We start from the raw sequence: 22,170 nt of genomic DNA on the forward strand, positions 1-22,170 counted from the left end.
GTGATTAACGCAGGAATGGTGGTGTGCTGAATTCCCAGTAGAGTTTTATAGGTCAGGAGCCTGTAATTCCCAGGAGCCTGAATTCCCAGTAGAGTTTTATAGGTCAGGAGCCTGTAAATCTGCATAGAAACTACTGCAGCACAAACTGCATGATCAGGTATTTTTTTCAAAATGTAAATTATTTCTCCATTCGCTTTGGAAATAACTAATTTGTGAGCGTGGGCCTGGAAGGAAATTCAAGTTCCTGCCCTCTAGGTGTCAGCAATAATAGATTCGAGAAATGCAAATGCCTTGGCTAAATCCATACACCCTCGCTACAGAAGTTAGCAGTGAGGAAATCATATGATGACTGCTGTACTGTGTATCAGCAGCAATAATCCGCTTTCACCCACTAGTTTATTGTTAAGGAAAGCAAACGATCATATTCCACTTTAATGCCAAATAAAACAGTGCCTTCCGGGAGGAAAGGGGTATTAATCTTCCTCCCTGATGCATGCTCCAGCCATGCATACTACCTCCCTGATGCATGCTTTTTCAGGTCAGCATAGTGGGAAGGGGCTAAATTATAGGTGTGGTTCTTTCATACTGATGCCTATGTAACTGTTTACCTTCTGTCTGGCTAAACCTGAATGTTCCTGTCCATCTCTGCACATGGAGGACTGGGGTGTTAAGGTAGCCTGAAATCTGTGAGCACACTTACTATCCTTAAACTACGCTTTGGCCTCTATTTACAAAACCACAGAAAGAAGTTTATACTGTGCTTTACAGACACTTTAAAAAAGAACAAAGAGATAACTGGTAATCAGACAATTCACCCAAGTTTTTTCACTGGACCTTGTGTAAGTTGTGTACAGACTAAAGTGACTGAATATCAGTGGATTTTAGAAAAGATGGTTCAGTGACCAAGAGTGAGCTGTGTTCATTGTAACTTGTAAACAGTGTCTATGTACAGTGTGCACCACTGGGGTTTTTTTAAGCATGGAAGTATTCTTGTATTTATGTTTAGTGCATATACGGCTGAACGTGTTAATTAAAAGCCACATTTATCCAGATACTTGTCCTTGGTTTCCTTTATAAAGCGAACATATGTTGGATCTTCCTTACAAACAGTTGTGTGTATATGCAGCACTGTGACATGTGAACAGGGAAAACAAGCAATCCTGAACATTCTACTGGTCAAACCACAAATTCACCAGACTGTTCCGAACCAGATATTTTATATGGCTCAACACCTGCAAACCCATACTCTTCAAACAACATGAAGAATACTTTTACCTGAACAATAATCTGCCAGCATGAAGCAAGAAATCTGTTTTTATTTTTTTAAATACTTTTATTTGTATATAGCCCTCTTACTTACCTTAGGATGTTTGGTGTTCTGCAGTACTTCAGATGTACTGAAAATAAAATTCCTTCCACCACCATAATTGCATCCTAGCAAATTAATCATTTGCCACAAATCTGGCAAAACTGCTAATACAGTCCACCATTTACTCACATATAGGTATCATTTCAAAGGCTTTTACATGTGACTGATTTTGACTCTTTAAATTCTGTTTCTCAGCTTTACATAATACTGTTGCAAATGCTGGAGACTGATGGCATGGTACAAATTCCTGCCAATACTTGGCAGTGGAAGATTCTAATGAGCTGCATTTCTGTGCTGCCTCCATAGTCCTCTTTATTATTGCTTAATTCCAACACGTGGGTAATGTGCATTTCACTCGATGCAAAGTGCCTGTGCTAAATCAGGATGCTACCATACAAAATATGAATGTTCTCCTTCCTGACAGTGCTTTTATCTTGGTCTCACAAAAAGGTTCTTGAATGCATTGTTGTAATTTTTGTTAAAAGCTGTATAGATAAGAGGATTGAAGAAAGAATTAGAGTAGCCAAGCCAGAGAAAGATGCTTTTCCAGACAGGTGCAATAGTGCAGGAACAGAGGGGGCTTATTAGTTCTGTAACAAAGAAGGGAATCCAACAAAGTACAAACACGCCAATTAAAATGCCAACCATCATAGCTGCTTTCTTCTCTTTCTGTTCCCTCCACGTTTCTCCATCTGTCTGGAAAGTGACAGTCGCGTGACGAGCTGTAAACACCATCTGGGGCTGATGAGAAGCTTCTTTCACCTCAACACAAAAGCAAACAGGAAGTTTTACTGTTTAGTTTAAGGATATATTTTTTTATAAAGACAATGGAAATGCTGTGGTTGAACTCAAATTTCTGACTTTGAACCTAAAAAGACTTGCCTGGGGACAGATGGGAAGTTATATAAATAAAGATGGGGAAACTGCCATGGCCAATCTTGTGTGCAGCAAACACTTGACACAAGTAATACTAATATAGGTAAAGGTTCCCTTGCTCGAAAGCCAGTCGAATCCGACTCTAGGGTTGCGGTGCTCATCTCCGTTTCAAAGCCGAAGAGCCAGCGCTGTCCAAAGACGTTTCCGTGGTCATGTGGCCGGCATGACTAAACACTAAGGCGCACGGAACGCTGTTACCTTCCCACCGAAGTGGTCCCGATTTATCTACTTGCAATGTCTTGCTTTCGAACTGCTAGGTTGGCAGGAGCTGGAACCAGAGATGGGAGCTCACTCCATCATGCGGCACCCGGGTCTCGAACTGCTGAACTACTGACCTTCCACAGCCTGCAGTTCAGCGTCTTAACCACTTGAGCCACCGCCACCTATTCATTTAGACAGTGATCCAAAAGCCATTTTCCTGGCATCTCCAGTTAAGATCAGGCAGGAGGTGATGTGAAAGACCTCTGCTGGAGAGCCACTGCCAGAGTAGACAATATGGACTTTGATGGACCAAGGGTCTGATTCATTATCAGATAGCTACATGTGTGCCTCTTCACGCTAGAGCTTTTCAAGTACACTCCTCTTTATGGTGTCCTCTTTTCTGTTGAAGAACCTTCCAGAACAACAGTTGTTATAGAGCCAAGATCAGCAACAAGGCAAAATTTGCAGAATATTCTCTCCCCCCCCCCCTGTCTGTAACACATTTAAGTACATGGAAAGGACTCTCTGGATCCCAACAATGTGATTTTCATTATAGATAGTGATTGAACTGGGCAAAAAGTGACAGCGATAAAAACCAGTTTCATATCCTGACTCAGAAATCCTATTCCCCTGGCCAAAACTTGATTTCCCCAACAGAGAGAATCCATGCAACTTCCCTAGATTACGACAAGATAGTCTAAGCGATACAACACACTATAATGTTTATAGGATTTTTAAAAAATTCTTTACGTCAGTGGAATCAAAGGTAAGTAGCTACTTTCGTTACTTTATTAATCTACAAGAGGATATGAAAATTTCAAGCTTGGGGGGGGGAGTAATTATACTTTGCCCCCAATTTTTGTCATTCCAGAGGTGTCGCTATGTTGTTCTATTGCAGGAAAAAATAGTTGTGGAACCTTAAAGATGAACATTTTTGTTCCAGCATAAACTTCTGTGGACTTGACAAACGTCTGATAAAGTAGGCTCTGCTCCTCAGAAGCTAGTGTTGCACTAAAATGTTTGTCTAAGATGCCACAAGATTCCTGTTTATGACACATTTGTGTAGTTCAGATCAGGGGTCGTTTCGTAGAAAAAGAGCTAGGGGAACTCATTAGCATAACTCATTAGCATATGCCACACACCCTGACATCACCGGAAGTGTGTCATAAGGCCACACCCCCTGACATCACCGGAAGTGTGTCATAAGGCCACACACCCCGCCCCAACGGTCCCGGCCGCCGCCAGCCTTGCAGCTCCACTGCCGAGCCCCATGAGGGGCCCGGCGGTGGACCTGCAAGGCCAGCGGAAGTGCAAGGAAGCCCCGCGAAGGCCCTCTCTGGCCCCAGGCAGGCAGGGGTGGGGAGAGGCAGGGAGGAAGCAACTTACCCTCCCTCTTCTCCTGCCTCCTCCTGGCTGAATGAGGGCCGGAAGCGGGGCGGCCGGAAGCAGGGGGCGGGGCTTCGTCATGTCCCCTCCCCGTACCTCACCCGGGGGAACTGTGATCCTCCGCGATCCCCCCCGAAATGACCTCTGGTTCAGATGCATCCTTACCACATAGCCCAACCCTAGAATCTACGGTTCTATTACTTTTTTTTCTCTCCTTGCAGGATTGGTCAATGTTCTGTGGCCTCACACTATTTTTGCTTTCTCATCTCCCCATGTGGCACTAGCCACATCATAAAGAATGTAACTATTCAGCCCAAAACGATATCCTCTCTCAGTGTTATAAATATCTCAGTGTTATAAGTATCTAACTATTTTTGCTTTCTCATCTCCCCATGTGGTACCAGCCACATCATAAAGAACGTAACTATTTAGCCCAAAAAGATATCCTCTCTCAGTGTTATAAATATCTAACATTCTGGCTGGTATAACCGTCTGCCTGAAGGAGGAGGGTGTAGTTCCAACTGATCTGACCGAGGTGGTTGTGAGACCCCTCCTGAAGAAGGTATCACTGGACTCATGACCTAAACAATACTGCCCAGTGGCTATTATTCCAATCTTGGCTCAAGTGGATGGTGGTTACAAGGCTACAGGCAATCTTGGAGATGGACTGTCTAGACCCATTTCAATCTGGTATCCTGGAGAAAAGCATGATCTGAGCATGAAGATCCAAGCTCTGAGTATGTGCTCTATGTGAGGTTGCCTTTTGGTATAGTGGTTAGGAGCGCGGACAGCCAGTTTGGTGTAGTGGTTAGGAGCATGCACTCTAATCTAGGAGAACCGGGGTTGAGTCCTCACTCCTCTGCCTCCTCCACATGCAGCTGCTGGTGTGACCTTGGGTCAGTCATGGCTCTCAAAGCAGTTCTCAAGAGAGCTCTCTCAGCCCCACCTACCTCACAGGGTGTCTGTTGTGGGGAGGGGAAGAGAAAGGAGATTGTAAGCCACTCTGAGACTCCTTCAGGGAGTGAAGGGTGAGGTATAAATCCAATTTCTTCTTCTTCTTTAAAAATTGTTCAGAAACTTCAAGTGGTTCAAAAAGTGGTGGCCAGGCTACTGACTACAGGGATCATATCACCCCTGTGCTGACATCTGTACTGGCTACTCATCTGTTTCTGGGCACAATTCAGAGTTCTGGGTCTTGGACGGCATAGGGCCAGGGTACCTGAAGAAGTGTCTCCCCCATACTATCCAGCCTACCTGTTAACACCTGTTTTTCAAGGCCTTTCTGTGCCCCTGCCTTCAGAGGTGAGGTGGGTGGTGACTAGAGATAGGGCATTTTCTGTGGTGGCACCTTGCCTTGAGGTTCACCTTTACTTTCTTTAGGTGCCAGGCCAAAACCCATGAGTGAGGGTTTTATCTACCAGTCTTAATGGCCTTGTGACAAACTGACCTCAAAAAACAGGATGCTTCGTGCATCGAACTCAGAGCTGGGAGATTAGGGTTAATGCCTCACTGAAAAGCAGTTTGAGTGACAGACTGCTGCAGCCCCTATCTCTCTGATTGGTCGTGCCAGCTGCGGAGAGTTTTATAAAATCTTGTGAGCAGGGGTTTTTTTGTAAAAAAAGCCCAGCAGGAACTCATTAGCAGAATAGGCCACACCCAACAGCAGGAACTCATTAGCATATTAGGCCACACCCCTGACAGCGCAGCTCATTAGCATATTAGGCCACACCCCCATGTTACCAGAAGTGTGGTCATCCAGCCACACCCACCTTTTGCTCCTTATTCTGTTTACCTTGTTTGTTGTCAAAACCCAGGGCTTTTTTTGTAGCAGGAACTCCTTTGCATGTTAGGCCACACACCCCTAATGTAGCCAATCCTAATGAGTTTCTGCTGTTGGGTGTGGCCTATTATGCTAATGAGTTCCTGCTGGGTGTGGCCAACTCAGGAGCCAGCCGGAACTCCGTTCCTGTGCGTTCCTGCCCAAAAATAGCCCTGCTTGTGAGTCTTGTCAGAGAGTTAGTCAGTCAGTCATTGTTTGGATTTTGACTTGGCAGTTGCCAGTCAGAGGGAGTGGGTGTGTGTCAGTCTGAGGGAAACAGACAAGTCACTTGGGAAGTGAAAGGACACAACTCCTAACCATTACTGTACACCTATGCACTTGAGAAAAGTTCAGAAAGAGCTTAATGTCTAACAGCACTAGCTGAATTCTATGTTTATTCACTGTCTCCAGAACTGGGGTTTAGGTTTGACAGAAGACGTTGGGTAGTTAGTGGCAAACTGCCAGTCTAGCCAAGCAGAAAAGGGTGATCACTCCTAGGAACAGGAGGATATTTCTTACCCAGTTATTCAGAGGGTTCAACGCAGAAAGGACCTCTGGTTTGAGATGTGAAAAGGGAAACGGTCTTACACGCCTCAAGAGTACAGAAAGGGAAAATTATAATTCCAAAAGGGAAACCGTGATATACAGAAAGAAAGTTCTAACTTCCAGAAAACTGAGATATTGTTATGAAATGTAGTTGCTGTAAGAAATCTCCAAGACAAACAAATCTCTCACAGTCAATAACTTAAGTCTCTTAGAATTCAAGCTTTAAGTATATTCTATTGCCTGTTCAAGATATTCTAATTTTCTTATAAAGAACTACAGTTTAAAGAACTCATCATCCCCTGTCCGATTCCTGTTACAGCTGTGCTTGTTCAATAAAATAAAACTTTTTGTATCAACTTTACTTTGTGTCAAGTGCCATTTCCAAAGGGGTTTTATAAGACGGCTCCTGCTGAGTCACAATAAAAATTTCTGGCCTGAGGAAAAAGCCAAATAACTTCTTTAACATTGGGTGGAATACAAAGAAAGTTAGAAGTTTATAATTCAGACATGTTACTAAGAGGCTGCTCAGTCAGAGTGGTGAACAGTGTTTTGACGGGAATGTCTGCCTCACAGAACAGAAGGAGCAGGGGTCTGTCATGGGCCTGTTTCTGTTTTGTGAATAGTTTTTATGCTGCTTATGTCCAGTGGCTTGTTTTTAATATTGTAATGTGGTTTTAATTGTAAGCCATGAGAAGGAGGACTCTGAACGAAACACTGGACTTGCCTGAAGGTTTTTTCTTTTCAGTGGGGTGAAGTCATGCAGAATGGTGTCAATGTTCCCCCTAAGCTGAGTTAGTGTGAGCTAGTTCACAGTTTTTTAGCCTCCGGCTCACACATTTTTGTCTTAGCTCAGAAAGGATGGCTCCAAAGCAAACTGATTTATGCAGTAGCCAAATCACTCCCTCACAACTTTAATGCCAGTAGCTCACAAGGTTGAATTTTTGCTCACAAGACTCCACAGCTTAGAGGGAACATTAGTCATGCCTCCTCTTGCTCCAGGCAGGGCTATTAAAATTTTTGTATGATTCTCCTGGGGCAAAGCGAGGCTGCCATTCCAGTCATCAAATAGTCCAGCTCCAAAGATATATCATCCTTACTAATTCCCTTTATGTGAGTTTGGGGGGGGGGGGAATGGATGACTTTGCCCCATTGAAGAGAAGAAATCTTCTGGTAAGTCCAATCTGTCATTCTCTTTCAGTGGGGGAAGGCATGTGGGAGATCTACATAATCCTTTCAGTCCGCCACTTGTTGAAGGACTCTTCTCCCAAAGGCGGCCTCAAGAGAGTTCAGCTGGTCAATTCTGTAATGTCTTAAAATGTAGAGAAGGATGACCAGGTAGCTGCCCTACAGATTTCATCTACTGGTGTTCTGGTAGAGAAGGCAGCTGACATTGCTGCTGCCCTGGTGGAATGGGCATGTTCTGAGGCACCCTGAGACCCAGGATTTCATATGCTGTACGAATGCAGAGTTTAACACAAAGCACGATAGCTGATTGATAACAGTTTTTTTACCCAGGTTAGCCATGCTGTGGGACACAAAGAACACATCATTACCCTGAAGGATGTAGAAGAAGATGATACTGGATTTATACCCTGCTAGGGATGTGCATTCGGTTCGTCTGAATGCACCCCCGAAAATGGCCCATTCGGGCCCCTTTCGGGCGGCTGCAGGCCGATTCAGATTCTCTGATCTGAACTGGCTTGCTGCCGAATTTCGGTGGCAATTCGGCCCCATTATATCCTATGGGCCATTGAAGTCAATGGTGAAAACATAGGGTTTATTCTGGGGGTTGGAGGAAAGGTGGTTTGAGGGAGAGGCTCCAAACTTGCAGAGTAGCTGCTGGAGCCTCTTCCCAAGATACCCACCAAGTTTCAAGAACAGTGGAACAGGGGGTCCAATTCTATGGGCCCCCAAACAGGTTGCCCCCATCCCCTCCATTGTTCTCTATGTTGGGGGGGGGGGAGTTACTACCCAAAGGAGTCTCAGAGTGGCTGACAATCCTTTTCCCTTCCCCTCTCCACAACAGACACCCTGTGAGGTAGGTAGGGCTGAGACAGCTCTCTCGAGAACTGCCCTTGAGAGAGAGGTCACACCAGCAGCTGCATGCAGAGGAGTCAGGAATCAAACCCGGTTCTCCCAGATTAGAGTCTGTACTCTTAACCACTACACCACACTGGCTGTAGTTCCATTTATATATACATGCAGAGCCCTACGTATATCTAGATTGTGCCAAGTTCTCTCTTTGGGGTGTGATCGTCTGGGACAGAAGGAGGGCAGAACCAGCTGTCGGTTTAAATGGTAGGCTAAGTTAATCAGAACCATGGAATCTTTATGAAATGTGCAAAACTCCCTCCTCACGGATCATTCCCTCAGTTCTGAAATCTGTTGGGCAGAGGTTACTACAAAGGCAACTTTCCACGAAGGAAACTTTAATTCTATAGATTTTAATGGCTCAAAAAGCATTTTCGCCAGAGCCTGCAATACCTTAGACAGACCCCAGGTTGGAAATCTGTGTCTTACTGTTGCATAGTTTCTTTCAAAAACCTTCTGACATATTTATTGGTAGTAATGTTACCCAGTCCCCTGTGCACCAGATCTGCTGCAATGACAGCTACCTGCCTTTTTAGGGTGTTTGGTCTCAATCCCTGTTTCCACCCTTCATGCATAAACATAACCACATTCCTATGGGATAGTCTGAGTGGATCCTATCAGGGGCCCATTTTTTTAAGTACTTAAGGGTACACTTTTATTATTTTTTTCATTATATACTACAGACATACATTGCCCAGACGCTTCAGACGCATCTGGTAGGTGCCGATCTGGTTGGTTGGGGCTGGGGTGGTCGTCGTCGGCGGAGTCCCGAGCGGCGGCAGCAGCCATCCCTGTGGAGGCTCGCCCTCGGGACACTAGGAAATGGGATTGAGAACAGATTCTGGGATCAGAGGTCATTTCGGGGGGATCGCGGGGGATCGCAGTTCCCCCAGGTGAGGTGCAGGGGGGCGGGGCACATGATGAAGCCCCGCCCCCTGCTTCCGGCCGCCCCGCTTCCAGCCCTCATTCAGCCAGGAGGAGGCAGGAGAAGAGGGAGGGTAAGTTGCTTCCTCCCCGCCTTTCCCCACCCTTGCCTGCCTGGGGCCAGGGAGGGCCTTGGCGGGGCTTCCTCGCACTCCCGCTGGCCTTGCAGGTCCACCCCCGGGCCCCTGATGTCAGGGGGTGTGGCATATGCTAATGAGTTATGCTAATGAGTTCCCCTAGCTCTTTTTCATCAAAAGGACCCCTGTCTGCCTGAACCCAGACTAATAAAGGTGTCAGCGTATAGAGCTTTATTAACAAATGGCACAAAGTCAACAACAACTACTGTACAAAATAAACCATTATGTGACTGTTCTAGCCTGAAAAAAGACTGGCAAGCTCTGTGTCTACCTTCACACCATTTCAATGATTAGATTATTAAGAAATAAACTAAGAACTATTTACTCTCCCACTCAGTTGAGACTTTGATGGGCATTTAATGTTGCTTAGACTATTTTTGGGATCTCTGTGTAAGTTGCATGTTCTCATTTGTATTTATGCAAGTTTCATAATAGCTAATGAACCTCTTCAGTATGATAATTAGGCAACAGCCCCAGAGAGTCTAATTGTGAACAAAAAGGCAAGTAACAGTCATCAGAATGGATCATGCTGTCATAATGAGACAGAAATCATGACTTTTGAATGTACAAACAAAGGAGAAAGTATACAGAAGCAAATAAAACACTGCAAGCCTAGATCTTAAGTTTGCAAACAAAATGGAATTTATCCATCATTCACCTGTGTGGCTACTTAATGGATATATTAAAACATGAAAAACTGCCTTTCTTCATGAAGAAAGAACTATGAGCAAAATATTTTTGTGCATAACCATACAGTATAATAGTCTGAAGTCCCCAAAGCTGCAGAACCTGTAAGTACCTTATAGAATTTGGGAATAAACTGTGGAAACCACAACAGAATTACTGCAATGGGTGGTACAGCCACAAAACAGCTTCCACGGGGTCACAAAATGTTGGACAATTCTAAACCAAGCATCCTCCTATAATGGAAGCAGATGTTTCCAAATGGATTCCCCCTGGGCCTCACAGAAACTCCTGCTACACCAATGAAAGAGAAAGACCTGGCTCTTTGTTTTGCCTTAATGATGCTCGAATTGTGAATTGTGGCTGTCACTCAGAGTCACAACACAAACTGAAATAGTTTAGGTGCAATTATGGCTTAATAGTGGGGACTAAGGATGGGCACGAACTGAATTACAAAATAAAATTTGTCATGAACTGGGCCCGGTTTGTGGTTAGTGAACCTCGGTTCATGCCATCCCACCCCACCGAACCTCTCAGGTGGCTTTGGGAGGTTCATGTGGCTCTTGTCTGCAGATACACTGGCACCTGCAATGGGGCTTGAAGAAGGCATTCAAAGAGTCTGCGGTCTCTTTAAATGTCTCCTCCAAGCCGCAGCGTGACTTGGCGAGTGAACTCAGAAGGCATTTATATGCCCCCTGAGTTCACTTGCGAGTTAAGCCTTGGCAGCCACGCAACTTGCAAAAACCATTTAAAGGGATCCCTTTAAATGGTTTTTCAAGTCATGCCATCGCCGCTGGGGTGCAACTCGCAAGTGAATTCAGAAGGCATTTAAATGCCTTTTGAGTTCACTTGCTAAGTCACACTGTGGCGGTAGTACAGCTTGCAAAAGCCATTTAAAGGGAACCCTTTAAATGGCTTTTGTAAGCTGTGCGGAATCACGAACCACAAACTGGTTCCTTAAACAGAAAGGTTCATGGAGGTTTGTGTTCATAAGACCCCACAAATCTCAATTTTCCCAGTTCTTCCCTGTCCCTAGTGGCCTGGCAAGTCCCCACAATAGCTGCCCACAAATGGGTAACTTTGTAGACCTGATTCACCCACCTACTATTGCTTCTTTCTGAGATTATTTAATTTATGTTGTGAGTATTGAAGGGATTGTAAGGCAAAGGAGAAGAGAAGACAAAAGCAAAAAGAAACCATGGAAAGACTGCTCATTGCAAGCAGCACCTGTCTACAAAAACATGCCATGGCTGTAGATTGTAAAATAAGAAACATCAGAGACAGGACTTGGGGGTCATCGCTGCCAAGCTGGGATTTTGCTTTCCCTCCCAATATCAGAAATGAAAGCCTTGGTGTTGCCAGGGAGTTAGAAAACACCTACTTACCTGAGTTTTCTGAAAATAAGCAAAGTATAGTCAATGTTTTTACGATTTTGGAAAATGATAAAATTAAATATTTAACAAACTTGCATTGTGCCCTCTGAAGCTGTATGGGGGCATTATTTAATTTAAAAGCCATATGTTCCTATAGTTATAGTGACCAACAACATGCACTAGACTAGAGATTTACTAGATTAGATTATGCTAATTTCCATTAGAACAGGGAAAATCTAAATAATGGAAAACGTTGATTTAAATCAGCGATTGAAGCCAGCCTTTTCCCCTTGATTATTCTAATTGCATTGATGAATCGACCCTGCCAATAAAGTAGATTAAATTACATCACAGTAATTGTGAATTTGAATGGATGCTAGTTTATCTGAAAATTATTTAACTTATCAGCAACATAAGGGGTATGTATTAGCAATGTTTCTAAACCATTTTTTGTTAAACTCTAGAACAGCAGCTGCCTGGCACAGCAATGGTATCCTAAAGAGTAATAATTGTGCTGTTAGATAAGTTTTCCTGAGTCAAAGCCCACCTTTGTCAGATGCCATTAAACTGCTACCTATTTTGCACAAAGGGTAAAAAATTAACTCGGGACTGCACAACAGCACCAGCTTGCACAGAGCTCAATATATCCAGTTCCAGGGCACAACCATTAATTTTATGGGCAATGAAATTATTCCATCCCTGTTTTAATAGGAGCATTCCCTTTTGTGCAGTTCACCTTTTAGCAAACTGCTGTTATTTTCATTTTATTTTTTTCTCTTTACAAAGCAGTTACATTTTATGAAGAGCTTTAAAATCAAACGCACTTTTCTTTCCATCACCTGTCTGAAAGACCTGATACATTCTCAGACATTCTGATGCATGTTTCCGTTTCCGTTACAAATAACGACCACATTTCTGTAAACCGCTGTAAACAAGCAATGGCAGTTATTTTGTAAAAGTTTCATCAGTTAAAATCGGGGAGAAATTTTAATTACAGAAATATGGGATATTAATTTGATAACAAAACTTCAGTCACTTTTTAACAAGTGCATCTGTATCTTAGTTCCAGATGCACTGTTAATTGGGGGGGGGGTTTTTTGCATTTAGCATGACTAAGAGATTTGTATCCATACACTGTCACACCGTATTCTTACTTATAATAAAACAACCATTTAAAACCCGAATATTATGTTAATGATGCAAGGAGAAATGGAAATGCTAAAACCATTTTTTTAAAGCTGTATTGTGTAGTTGTTACCAGCAGGGCTCATTTTGTAGAAAAAGCCCAGCAGGAACTCATTAGCATAATAGGCCACACCCAACAGCAGAAACTCATTAACATATTAGACCACACCCCTGCCAACACAGCTCATTAGCACATTAGGCCGCACCCCCATGTTACCAGAAGTGTGGTCATCCAGCCACACCCACCTTTTGCTTCTTATTCTGTTCACCTTGTTTGTTGTCAAAACCCAGAGCTTTTTTTGTAGCAGGAACTCCTTTGCATGTTAGGCCACACACCCCTAATGTAGCCAATCCTAATGAGTTTCTGCTGTTGGGTGTGGCCTATTATGCTAATGAGTTCCTGCTGGGTGTGGCCAACTTGGGAGCCAGCCGGAACTCTGTTCCTGTGCGTTCCTGCCCAAAAATAGCCCTGGTTACCAGAAGACTGAGCATGCATATCCATTTGGTTCAAAATCCATACAATACCATTTACTGAACCAACCAAATTAGCAGATAACCCTGAACAAGCTTTCCAGTTACAGTGTTTAAAAAGACAGGAGGAAGGGCTCTCAGGCCATGATCTTGAGGTCTGATCTTACAGGCACCTTTGGGAGATGTCAGCAGGTAATTCACTTTTACAAGTTCTTGGAGAAAGTGAACAAGCATGTAGACAGTGGTGACCCAGTAGGCGTTATATACTTGGACTTTCAAAAGGCTTTTGACAAGGTACCTCATCAAAGACTCCTGAGTAAATTTAGCAGTCATGGGATAAGAGAACAGGTTTAAATTAAATAGGAAACGAGGAATAGGAATCAACGGACAGTTCTCACAATGGATGGAAGTAAGCAGTGGGGTCCCACAAGGATCGGCATTGGGGCCAGTACTATTTAATTTATTCATAAATGATCTGGAACTAGGGGTGAGTAGTGAGTAGTGTAGTGGCCAAGTTTGCAAATGACAAAAATATTATTCAGGATGGTCGAAAACCGAGGCTGACTGTGAAGAGCTTCCAAGACGACCTCTACAAACTGTGAGAGGGCGGCAATGTGGCAAATGAAGTTATATTTATTTATTTATTTATTATTTCAATTTCTATACCGCTCATAACCCCTAGCGGGTCTCAGAGCGGTTTACAATTGTCTACTTGCGTAGCATATACCTAACTAGGGTCACAATTTTTCAGGGGGGTTCATTGTTGGTAAGTGTAAAGTGATGCACACTGGGGCAGCCCCCCTCCCCCCACCTTCAAGTACAGGCTGATGGGGTCTGAACTTGCTGTGACTGAGAGGGAAAAGATCTTGGGGTCATGGTGATAGTGGAAGTGTCAACCCAGTGTGCTGCAGTGGAGGGGGGGAAAAAAGGCAAACTCTATGTTAGGGATTATTAAGAAAGGGATTGAGAATAATACAACCAATACTGTAATGACCCTGTGTAGATCTATGGTGTGGCCTCATTTCAATACTGTGGCTGCGGTCACACGGAGCATTAGCCACGCTACAGAGACGGAAGATAGGCGGATTTTCTGGGCGCGATCAAACCGCAACATCTGGGAAGCGTAGAGCTCCCGTGGTGAACCCGAGGCTTCCCGCCGAAGATGCGCCATAAAAACCTAGTACCTCCGAGGTACTAGTTTCCCGAAACCGTGGGGCAAGGGCGGGCGTCTGATCATGTTTCCAGTGGTAGCTCGTGGCATCTGGTGCCCGCCCATGTCCCATCGTGAAAATGATTTTTTTCCCCCAAGTCTCCACGGGATGCGCATAAGCACCCAGTGGCACATGCACACACTTCGGTTAAAAAAAACCCACAACCCCCGCCCCGCCGCTTCTTTGCCGCGCCGCAGGATTGACGTATGATCAGCACCTCCCCCCGAACCATGGGACATCGGCTGGACGTTTGATCTGGCGGCCGTGTGGTAGTTCGCTCCGGGGCAAACAGCCACTCCCTCCCCCCCCCCCCCCCCACTCCCCCCCCCCTGGACTTGGTTCTAAGCTGGTCTCAAGACCTGGTGAGAGATATAGAGGTTATTATACCAGTTGGGAACAGTGACCGCAATGCTGTTTAGTTCAGCATTTAGGTCAATGGAAAGTTACCCCTAAAGTCCAAAACTGCAACATTTTGATTCCAAAAGAGGGAACTTTACAAAATGATTCAGAGGCCGGAGCCCCTTCCCTATAAGGAAAGGCTGAAGAGTTTGGGACTTTTCAGTTTAGAAAAGAGAAGACTAAGGGGGGACGTGATAAAGGTTTAAAAATCATGCGGGCGGTGAAGAGAGCTGAAAAAGAGAAATTTTTCTCCCCAAATACTAGAACTCGAGGGAATCCAAGTAAGCTGATGGGCAGCAGGTTCAGGATGGAGAAAGGAAGTATTACAAAACACAGAGAGTGAATAAAATGTGGAATTCACTGTCACTGTCACTGTAATAAACAGCTTTAAAAGGGGATTAGATAGATTCACGGAGGATAAATCTGTCAGTGGCTACTAGCCATGGTGGCTGAGGGGAACCTCCACATTCAGAGGCAGTAACCTCTGAATCCTAAAGCCAGATAGCAACATCAGGCTGTAATGTATTGGAAATCGCTTACATGAATCGCCTCATTCACTCCCCATGCAAAGCTTGAGCCGGATGAAGGCTCCACTGAACTGCATTGCCATTGGTCGCCCTCGAACAGCGACCAATCAGAAACTGTACAGTCTACAGAGAGGGAAAGACTCTCATTGGTTTTTAACTACACAATCTTATTGGTTGTTATCTGTAAATAGGCGTGGCTATGTTAGCCCGGGAATGTTTAAAAGGAGCCTAGCTCCCAATGTTCTGTTTATGAATGCGTTTGAGTGCTTGTTCGTTACTTCATTAAAGCTGAATCACTTTGCTGAAATCACTCTCGAGTCTTTGTTAGCAGCGATCTAACACAGGCGAAGGTCTCCGCTTCTATGCCTTGTTGTTGGCTGTCCAGAGGAACTAGTTGGCCACTGTGAGAGACAGGATGCTGGACTAGATGGACCACTGGTCTGATCCAGCAAGGCTCTGCATTCAGTCTCTGATTCTTTGTTCCCTCAAATGATATCCAATTAGTTGCAATGCATTGTGATTATACAACTTCTGCTTCAGAATGTCGCTCTCTTTGAGGGCAGCTAAAGTCTTTCCTGTACGGGAGACAGATCTGAACTCTACCTTTTGCAAGCCTGTTTTCATTATCTGTATAACTCCCCTCCTGCAAGATGCAAAGTAATTCCTGCATTATACAGGCGCCAGAGACAATGGCCCAATGCAGTGGGGGAGGGGGGGAGAGTTCCAATAATGTCCGTTCTCTCCTTGACTGCAGGATGCAGCTGAAGGCAACCTGCCGGTATCCATCCGAAAACAGACAGAGTCGGGAATGCACAGAGAAGTACGTTCTGCTTTGCATAATGCAGGCGATATCAGCTTGTCAAAAAACAGCAGGAGTGGCACAAAGATGCTCTGAGAATTGAACTTTCAGGGATTTAAGGAGCAGAACAGGAAGCTGAGAACACTGTGTGATGATGTGGTAGGAAACCAGTGAATCTGTGAAATAGGAGGATTCAAACCTGTGATCGGCCCCACACACACACACTCAACAAGTCATGCATCTCTGTACAAAGCAGCCCTGTTGGAATACATGTATCCAGGGCTATTTTTGGGCAGGAACGCACAGGAACGGAGTTCCGGCTGGCTCCCAAGTTGGCCACGCCCAGCGGGAACTCATTAGCATAATAGGCCACACCCAACAGCAGGAACTCATTAGGATTGGCTACATTAGGGGTGTGTGGCCTAACATGCAAAGGAGTTCCTGCTACAAAAAAAGCCCTGGGTTTTGACAACAGACAAGGTGAACAGAATAAGAAGCAAAAGGTGGGTGTGGCTGGATGACCACACTTCTGGTAACATGGGGGTGCGGCCTAATGTGCTAATGAGCTGTGCTGGCAGGGGTGTGGCCTAATATGCTAATGAGTTCCTGCTGTTGGGCGTGACCTATTATGCTAATGAGTTCCTGCTGGGCTTTTTCTACAAAAAGAGCACTGATTTATTGAGATGACAGGAAACAGAAATCAATTTCTCATGGCTTCCTAAACACATCTACTCAGTAACTTAACCAGGTCCATGAATGGAGCTCACTTCCAAAAAACTGTCCTTGGGAGGATGACACTCTTCATCACAGTGACTGTGGCCAGAAAAGGGTGGCACAGAGAAGTCTATCAGAAGCTATTAGCCATGGTAGCGTAATAGTCCCTCCAAGAGGCAACATCGTGTTGAACACCAGTGCTGAAGACATACAAAGGGATTCAATCTCTGCTTGTAGTCTTGCTGGAGCGGCATCTAATGACCACAGCTGAAAACAAGACACTGGATTAAATGGCCTCAGTCCTGATCCAGCAATGCTGTTGTGTTGAAGGTGACTTATTAAATCACTCCTGCACCCCGTTATCTCATTATCCTTCAATTCCATATTCCTTATGAGATTATATAAGTATCTGCTGGTGAATCAATCAAGCTATGGATCTGACAATGCAACCGAAGGGCTCTTCTCTTTACAACAAGGCAAGGGGTCACTTTTCCAGACCAGCTCACACAAATTCCTGCATTTGACACAATAAGTCAGACCAAGGTCAAAACATGCGACAAACAGGATGCAGGAGGGGGAAAGGTATAAAAAGGCTACACGAGTATGATACCTACCTTAAAAAAACCCAACAACTCTTGGCCAGAAAATTGGTGGAAAGATCCCCAAAGCAGCTTACCATAAGATTAGCAAAAGAAAACGAAATGCAATGCTTGACTTGTCTCCCAAATACACAAGGCAAAAAAGTAGAAGTTGGAATATAATTATGCCATTGAACCTCGGTTTAGGCAGCTTCCAAAAATAAAAGCTCAAAAAACGCAATATATATGTGCACGTTTACATTACATATAGAACAAACATCCAGCTTTTTTTCTGGGAGGGGGCTTTGCATTTAGAAGAAGAAGAAAAGATTGGATTCATACCCCGCCCTTGTAAGTCTCAGAGCGGCTTACAAACTCCTTTCCCTTCCCCTCCCCACAACAGACACCCTGTGAGGTGGGTGGGGCTGAGAGAACTCTGACACAAACTGCTCTTTTTCAAGGACAGCTGTGCCAGAGCTTGTGACTGACCCAAGGTCACATCAGCAGGTGCAAGTGGAGGAGTGGGGAATCAAACCCGGTTCTCCCAAATTAGAGTCCGCGCACTTAACCACTACACCAAACTGCCCAGCGTCTGCAGTTCTCTTCTCCCCTGTTTAAGCCTTCTCCCCTTCACCTGTCTACACCCTGCAGCTATCCAACTACCCTAAATATTGGCTGACTATGAACATTCTGTCTTTATACAAGATACAGATATTCAGACCTGCTTTCTTTCCAGCTTATTTCTAATAGTAGCTGGAAGTTACCAAATCCTAGGATCTCTGAGTCAGCCCCAGAATATGTGGCTCAATAAACCTCATCACTGAGTTATTTCATTCAGCCAACACACCTCTGGGATTAGAGGTCAGGATTCCCCAATGCAAAAGTTGCAACTTCCAAACCGTTCTGCACCTCCTATTTTTCAAAATTAAGACGTCATTTTGCCTCTTCAATTCCCCAAGTCTCTGGCTTCCTGACAGCTCTCTGTGGCTTTCCATTCTCCATGTTCAGAACTGAGTTTCTGAAAAGAGATGCCTGCATACAACACTGCGTGGAAGCTTCACACGTAAACCAGGAGCTGGTTGGGTACCCTGACAACAGAGTAAAATGCCCTCTGCACATGCTAAAAGGCACTCTGTTCCAGGACACTGAAAACATTACTGGTCTAGGCTTTGATTCAACTGAAGCCCTGGATAAACTGCTTTCAGTGTGAAGACATAAAGCTGCCCACTACGAGTCGCACTCTTAGTCTATCAAGGTCAGCATTACCTACTCTGACTGGCAGCAGCTGTCCAGAGTCTCATGCAGAGATTTTTTCAGGTGCTGTACATTATTAAACTGCATGTCTAAGACCCAGTTGTTGGGCTAAGCCCGACTCCAATCAAACTTTGTCCAACTGTTCCTAACAGTGGAAGGCTCCATCATTTGGTCCTCCTGGCAACCACAGTTTCTGGCTCTTGCACCTTCTGCACATGCTCTAAAACTCTTCTCAATCCCTGGTCCCGAGAGCTGCAACTGAGTCTGGAAAGGCTTGTTTAGACCCCTCCCCCTTAACACCCAGCTCCTGCCAACCTAGCAGTTCGAAAGCAAGAAATTGCAAGTAGATAAATAGGTACCACTTTGGTGGGAAGGGAAGTGCGTTCCGTGCGCCTTGGTGTTTAGTCATGCCGGCCACGTGACCACGGAAACGTCTTCGGAAAGCGCTGGCTCTTCGGCTTGGAAACGGAGATGAGCACCGCAACCCTAGAGTCGGATTCGACTGGCTTGACCATGGAAACGTCTTCGGACAGCGCTGGCTCTCCGGCTTGGAAACGGAGATGAGCACCGCAACCCTAGAGTCGGACTCGACTGGCTTTCGAGCAAGGGAACCTTTACCTTCACCCTGAACACCCACCCACCCCGATGCATCACTCTCCCCCTGTTTACCTGGCCAAGTGCCGGGAGGGGCAGGACGGCATCGGCCCCCGATGCGAAACTTGGCCGCCTTGTAGATCTTCCAGTAGACGAAGAGCACCACGCCGAGGGGCAAGTAGAAGGCGCCGCAGGTGGAGAAGACGGTGTAGGAGGGCTCCTGGCTGACCTGGCAGCGCTCCTGCTCGGCGCTGTAGTAGGTCTCGCCCCAGCCGAGCAGCGGCGCCAGGGAGATGAGGGCCGACAGCGCCCAGGCCAGGCCGATCATGACGCTGGAGGCGCGGCGGCGGGCGCGCAGCGTGTACTCCAGGTGCCGCGTGATGGACCAGTAGCGGTCGAGGGCGATGGCGGCGACGCTCCAGATGCTGGCCGTGCAGCAGAGCACATCGCAGGCCACCCACACGTGGCACAGCGCGCGGCCCAGGCGCCAGCGCCGCCCGGAGGAGAGCTCCCTGGCCAGGCTCAGCGGCATCACCAGCCCCGCCACCAGCACGTCGGCGACGGCCGTGGAGGCCACCAGGTTGTGGGGCGCCCGGTGGAACGTCTTCACCCGCAGGATGGTCGCCAGCACCAGCAGGTTCCACACGAAGGTGGCCGCCGTCAGCAGCGCCAGCAGGCTCAGCGCCAGCAGGCTCCAGAAGGAGGAAGGCTGGCCGGGGCCGCCCGACGAGGAGGTGCGGTTGCCCGCCGCCGTGGCCGGGGAGGAGCCGTTGAGAGGCATGGCGCGACGGGGCGCTCCCGCAGCCCGGCCACGCTTGAAGCTCTGGGCGCGCCGCCGTCGATGACTCGCAGCCAATGACTCGCAGAGGGAGCCTCCTCTCCACGCCCTCCCGCGGGGCGGGTCCAGCGCGACTGGCGCCTCGCAAGCGGTCGGCAAAACTTGGACCGGCTCGCAAGCGGGTTGCGGAGGCGCTTCCTTGCCTCCCAAAGTCGTCGTGAGCTCGCTTTGGGGCGTCCCGAATCCGTCTCCACTTAGTGTGTTCTATACCGCCTTCCCAGGCACGGCGCCCTAGGCGATTCGCAACGTTTGGGAAAGCAACAGCATTAAATGGATTTTTTTTTAAAGCAGTAACAAAATGGATTGGTACTTGCCGAGTGGCTGCGCGGGGTCCCGTTCGCTTCTTCGCACAGCGTTGCGGTTTACGCCACTCTCGCCTCCGGAGAAAAGACGGGGCGTTGCGGGCTTCAGCCAGGAGTGGTCCTTGGCGTGTACCAGCTGGTCGTTCTTGGTGTGGCGGGGCTCCGGTGTGCTTAACAGCAGAGACATGTGCAGGCACAGAGATGCACGGGTAGGAAAACTGCGTCGGATGGATTTCTCCCTATGCACTCTTTCAAACCTCAGAAGAAAAAATAAAGGCGAGAATTGGAGATGAAAACCAAGTGGATTTTTTTGGTCTGTCCTAAATCTGCTGCCAGTTGGTGTCATTGTGTGACCCCTAAATGCTAGTATTCGGGATTAATAATAATAACACCTGGATATTCTGGGCACTGAGCAAATAACACCAGCTCAGCTTCAGAACGCAGTGTTGCCTCCGATACCTCTGCGATTCCCGAGAGCTTGGGTGAATCTCGAATTGCAGAACACCACCTACCAGTGAACCATCTGACTGTGACAATTCACACAATGCTACTCTAAACTGCCCACTTCTTCCACACTGCACATACTTTGGTAAACTTTTATAAACACCTGCTGTTGATCTCAGTTAAATTTTTGTCTGGGCTGTACAAACCCTTTTGAAACAAAACAAAATCGCAACCCATATGTGATGCAGCAGTGCAGCCCTGAACAGATTCACACTCTTCTAAAATCAGAACTTCTAAAACAGAAGTAAGTTTGAAGGGTGGATCTCTGTTTAGGATTGTGCTGCAGGATTTGAAAAACGTGGGATCAGATCCCGATTCTGCCAGTAACTTTGGTGACCTTGGGCCAATTTCTCTCTTTCACCCTAACCTACTTTACAGGGTTGTTGTGAAGACAAAATGGAACAGGAAAAACCATGTATGCCACCTTAAATTCCTTGATGAACTACAGTGTATACACTGGGACTCCCAACATGGTGCCAACGTGAAGATGTGAAGGACGAAAATTATGTATTTCTAGGTTGAATAGTCTTTGTCTAATAGATCGAAAAATCAAGGTTTCGTCCATTTGGAGAAAGTAATCAGTCGAAAAACCTATTTGACCATCATCATAGCCTTAATCATTTAAACATAGAAATATAGAAACACAGCGCTAGAAGAGACCTCAAGGGTCATCTAGCCCAGCCCCCTACACAATGCAGGAAATTCACAACTACCTCCCCCCCCACACCCACAATGGCTCTATGCTCAGATAATCTTAGCACTGTACACACAGTAAAACAGCATGGACGATGCTGCCTGTTGCTGGAGTAGAGTTGTATCTATCTACCTACCATCACCAGTACTACCTGCCACTTTACCAGCATGTGCAAACAAAACATTTGCCTTTTTCTGTCTACTACATATGAATTACACAGATACCAAAAAAACCAAAAATACCAGAGTTTCCAGGTCCGGGTTGGGAAACACCTGGAGATTTTGGGGGTGGAGCCTGAGGGGCGGGGTCTAGGGAGGGGAGGGACCTCAATGGGGCAGATTGCCATAGAGTTCATCTTCCCAAGCAGCCATTTTCTTGAGGTGAACTGATTTCGGTCACTTGCTCTGGAGCCATCCTTTCTGAGCGAAGACAAAAATGTGTGAGCTGGGGGCTAAAAAAACTGAGAGCCAGCTCACACTAACTCAGCTCAGAGGGAACACTGCCTGTGAGGTGAGTGGAGCTGAGAGAGCTCTTTTGATAACTGCCCTTGAGAGAACAGCTCTGACAGAACTATGGCTTGCCCAAGATCATCCAACAGCTGCATGTGGTTCTCCCAGATTAGAGTCCACACTCC

General features: G+C 46.1%; 1 protein-coding gene across 1 annotated transcript; it reads right to left on the reverse strand.

The window, feature by feature from the left end:
* Positions 1-1,610: 1,610 nt before the first annotated feature.
* On the reverse strand, positions 1,611-19,979 carry LOC107106196 (5-hydroxytryptamine receptor 5B-like). Its single transcript, XM_015406304.1, has 3 exons — positions 19,301-19,979; positions 11,479-11,487; positions 1,611-2,160 (listed from the first exon to the last, which is right to left on the reverse strand). Exons 1-3 carry the CDS (start codon positions 19,977-19,979, stop codon positions 1,799-1,801), a joined length of 1,050 nt encoding a protein of 349 aa, XP_015261790.1. The 3' UTR covers positions 1,611-1,798.
* Between the last annotated feature and the right edge of the window lie 2,191 nt (positions 19,980-22,170).

Source organism: Gekko japonicus, unplaced genomic scaffold (assembly GCF_001447785.1).
Source record: "Gekko japonicus isolate JY-2015 unplaced genomic scaffold, Gekko_japonicus_V1.1 scaffold1925, whole genome shotgun sequence".
NCBI lineage: Eukaryota > Metazoa > Chordata > Lepidosauria > Squamata > Gekkonidae > Gekko > Gekko japonicus.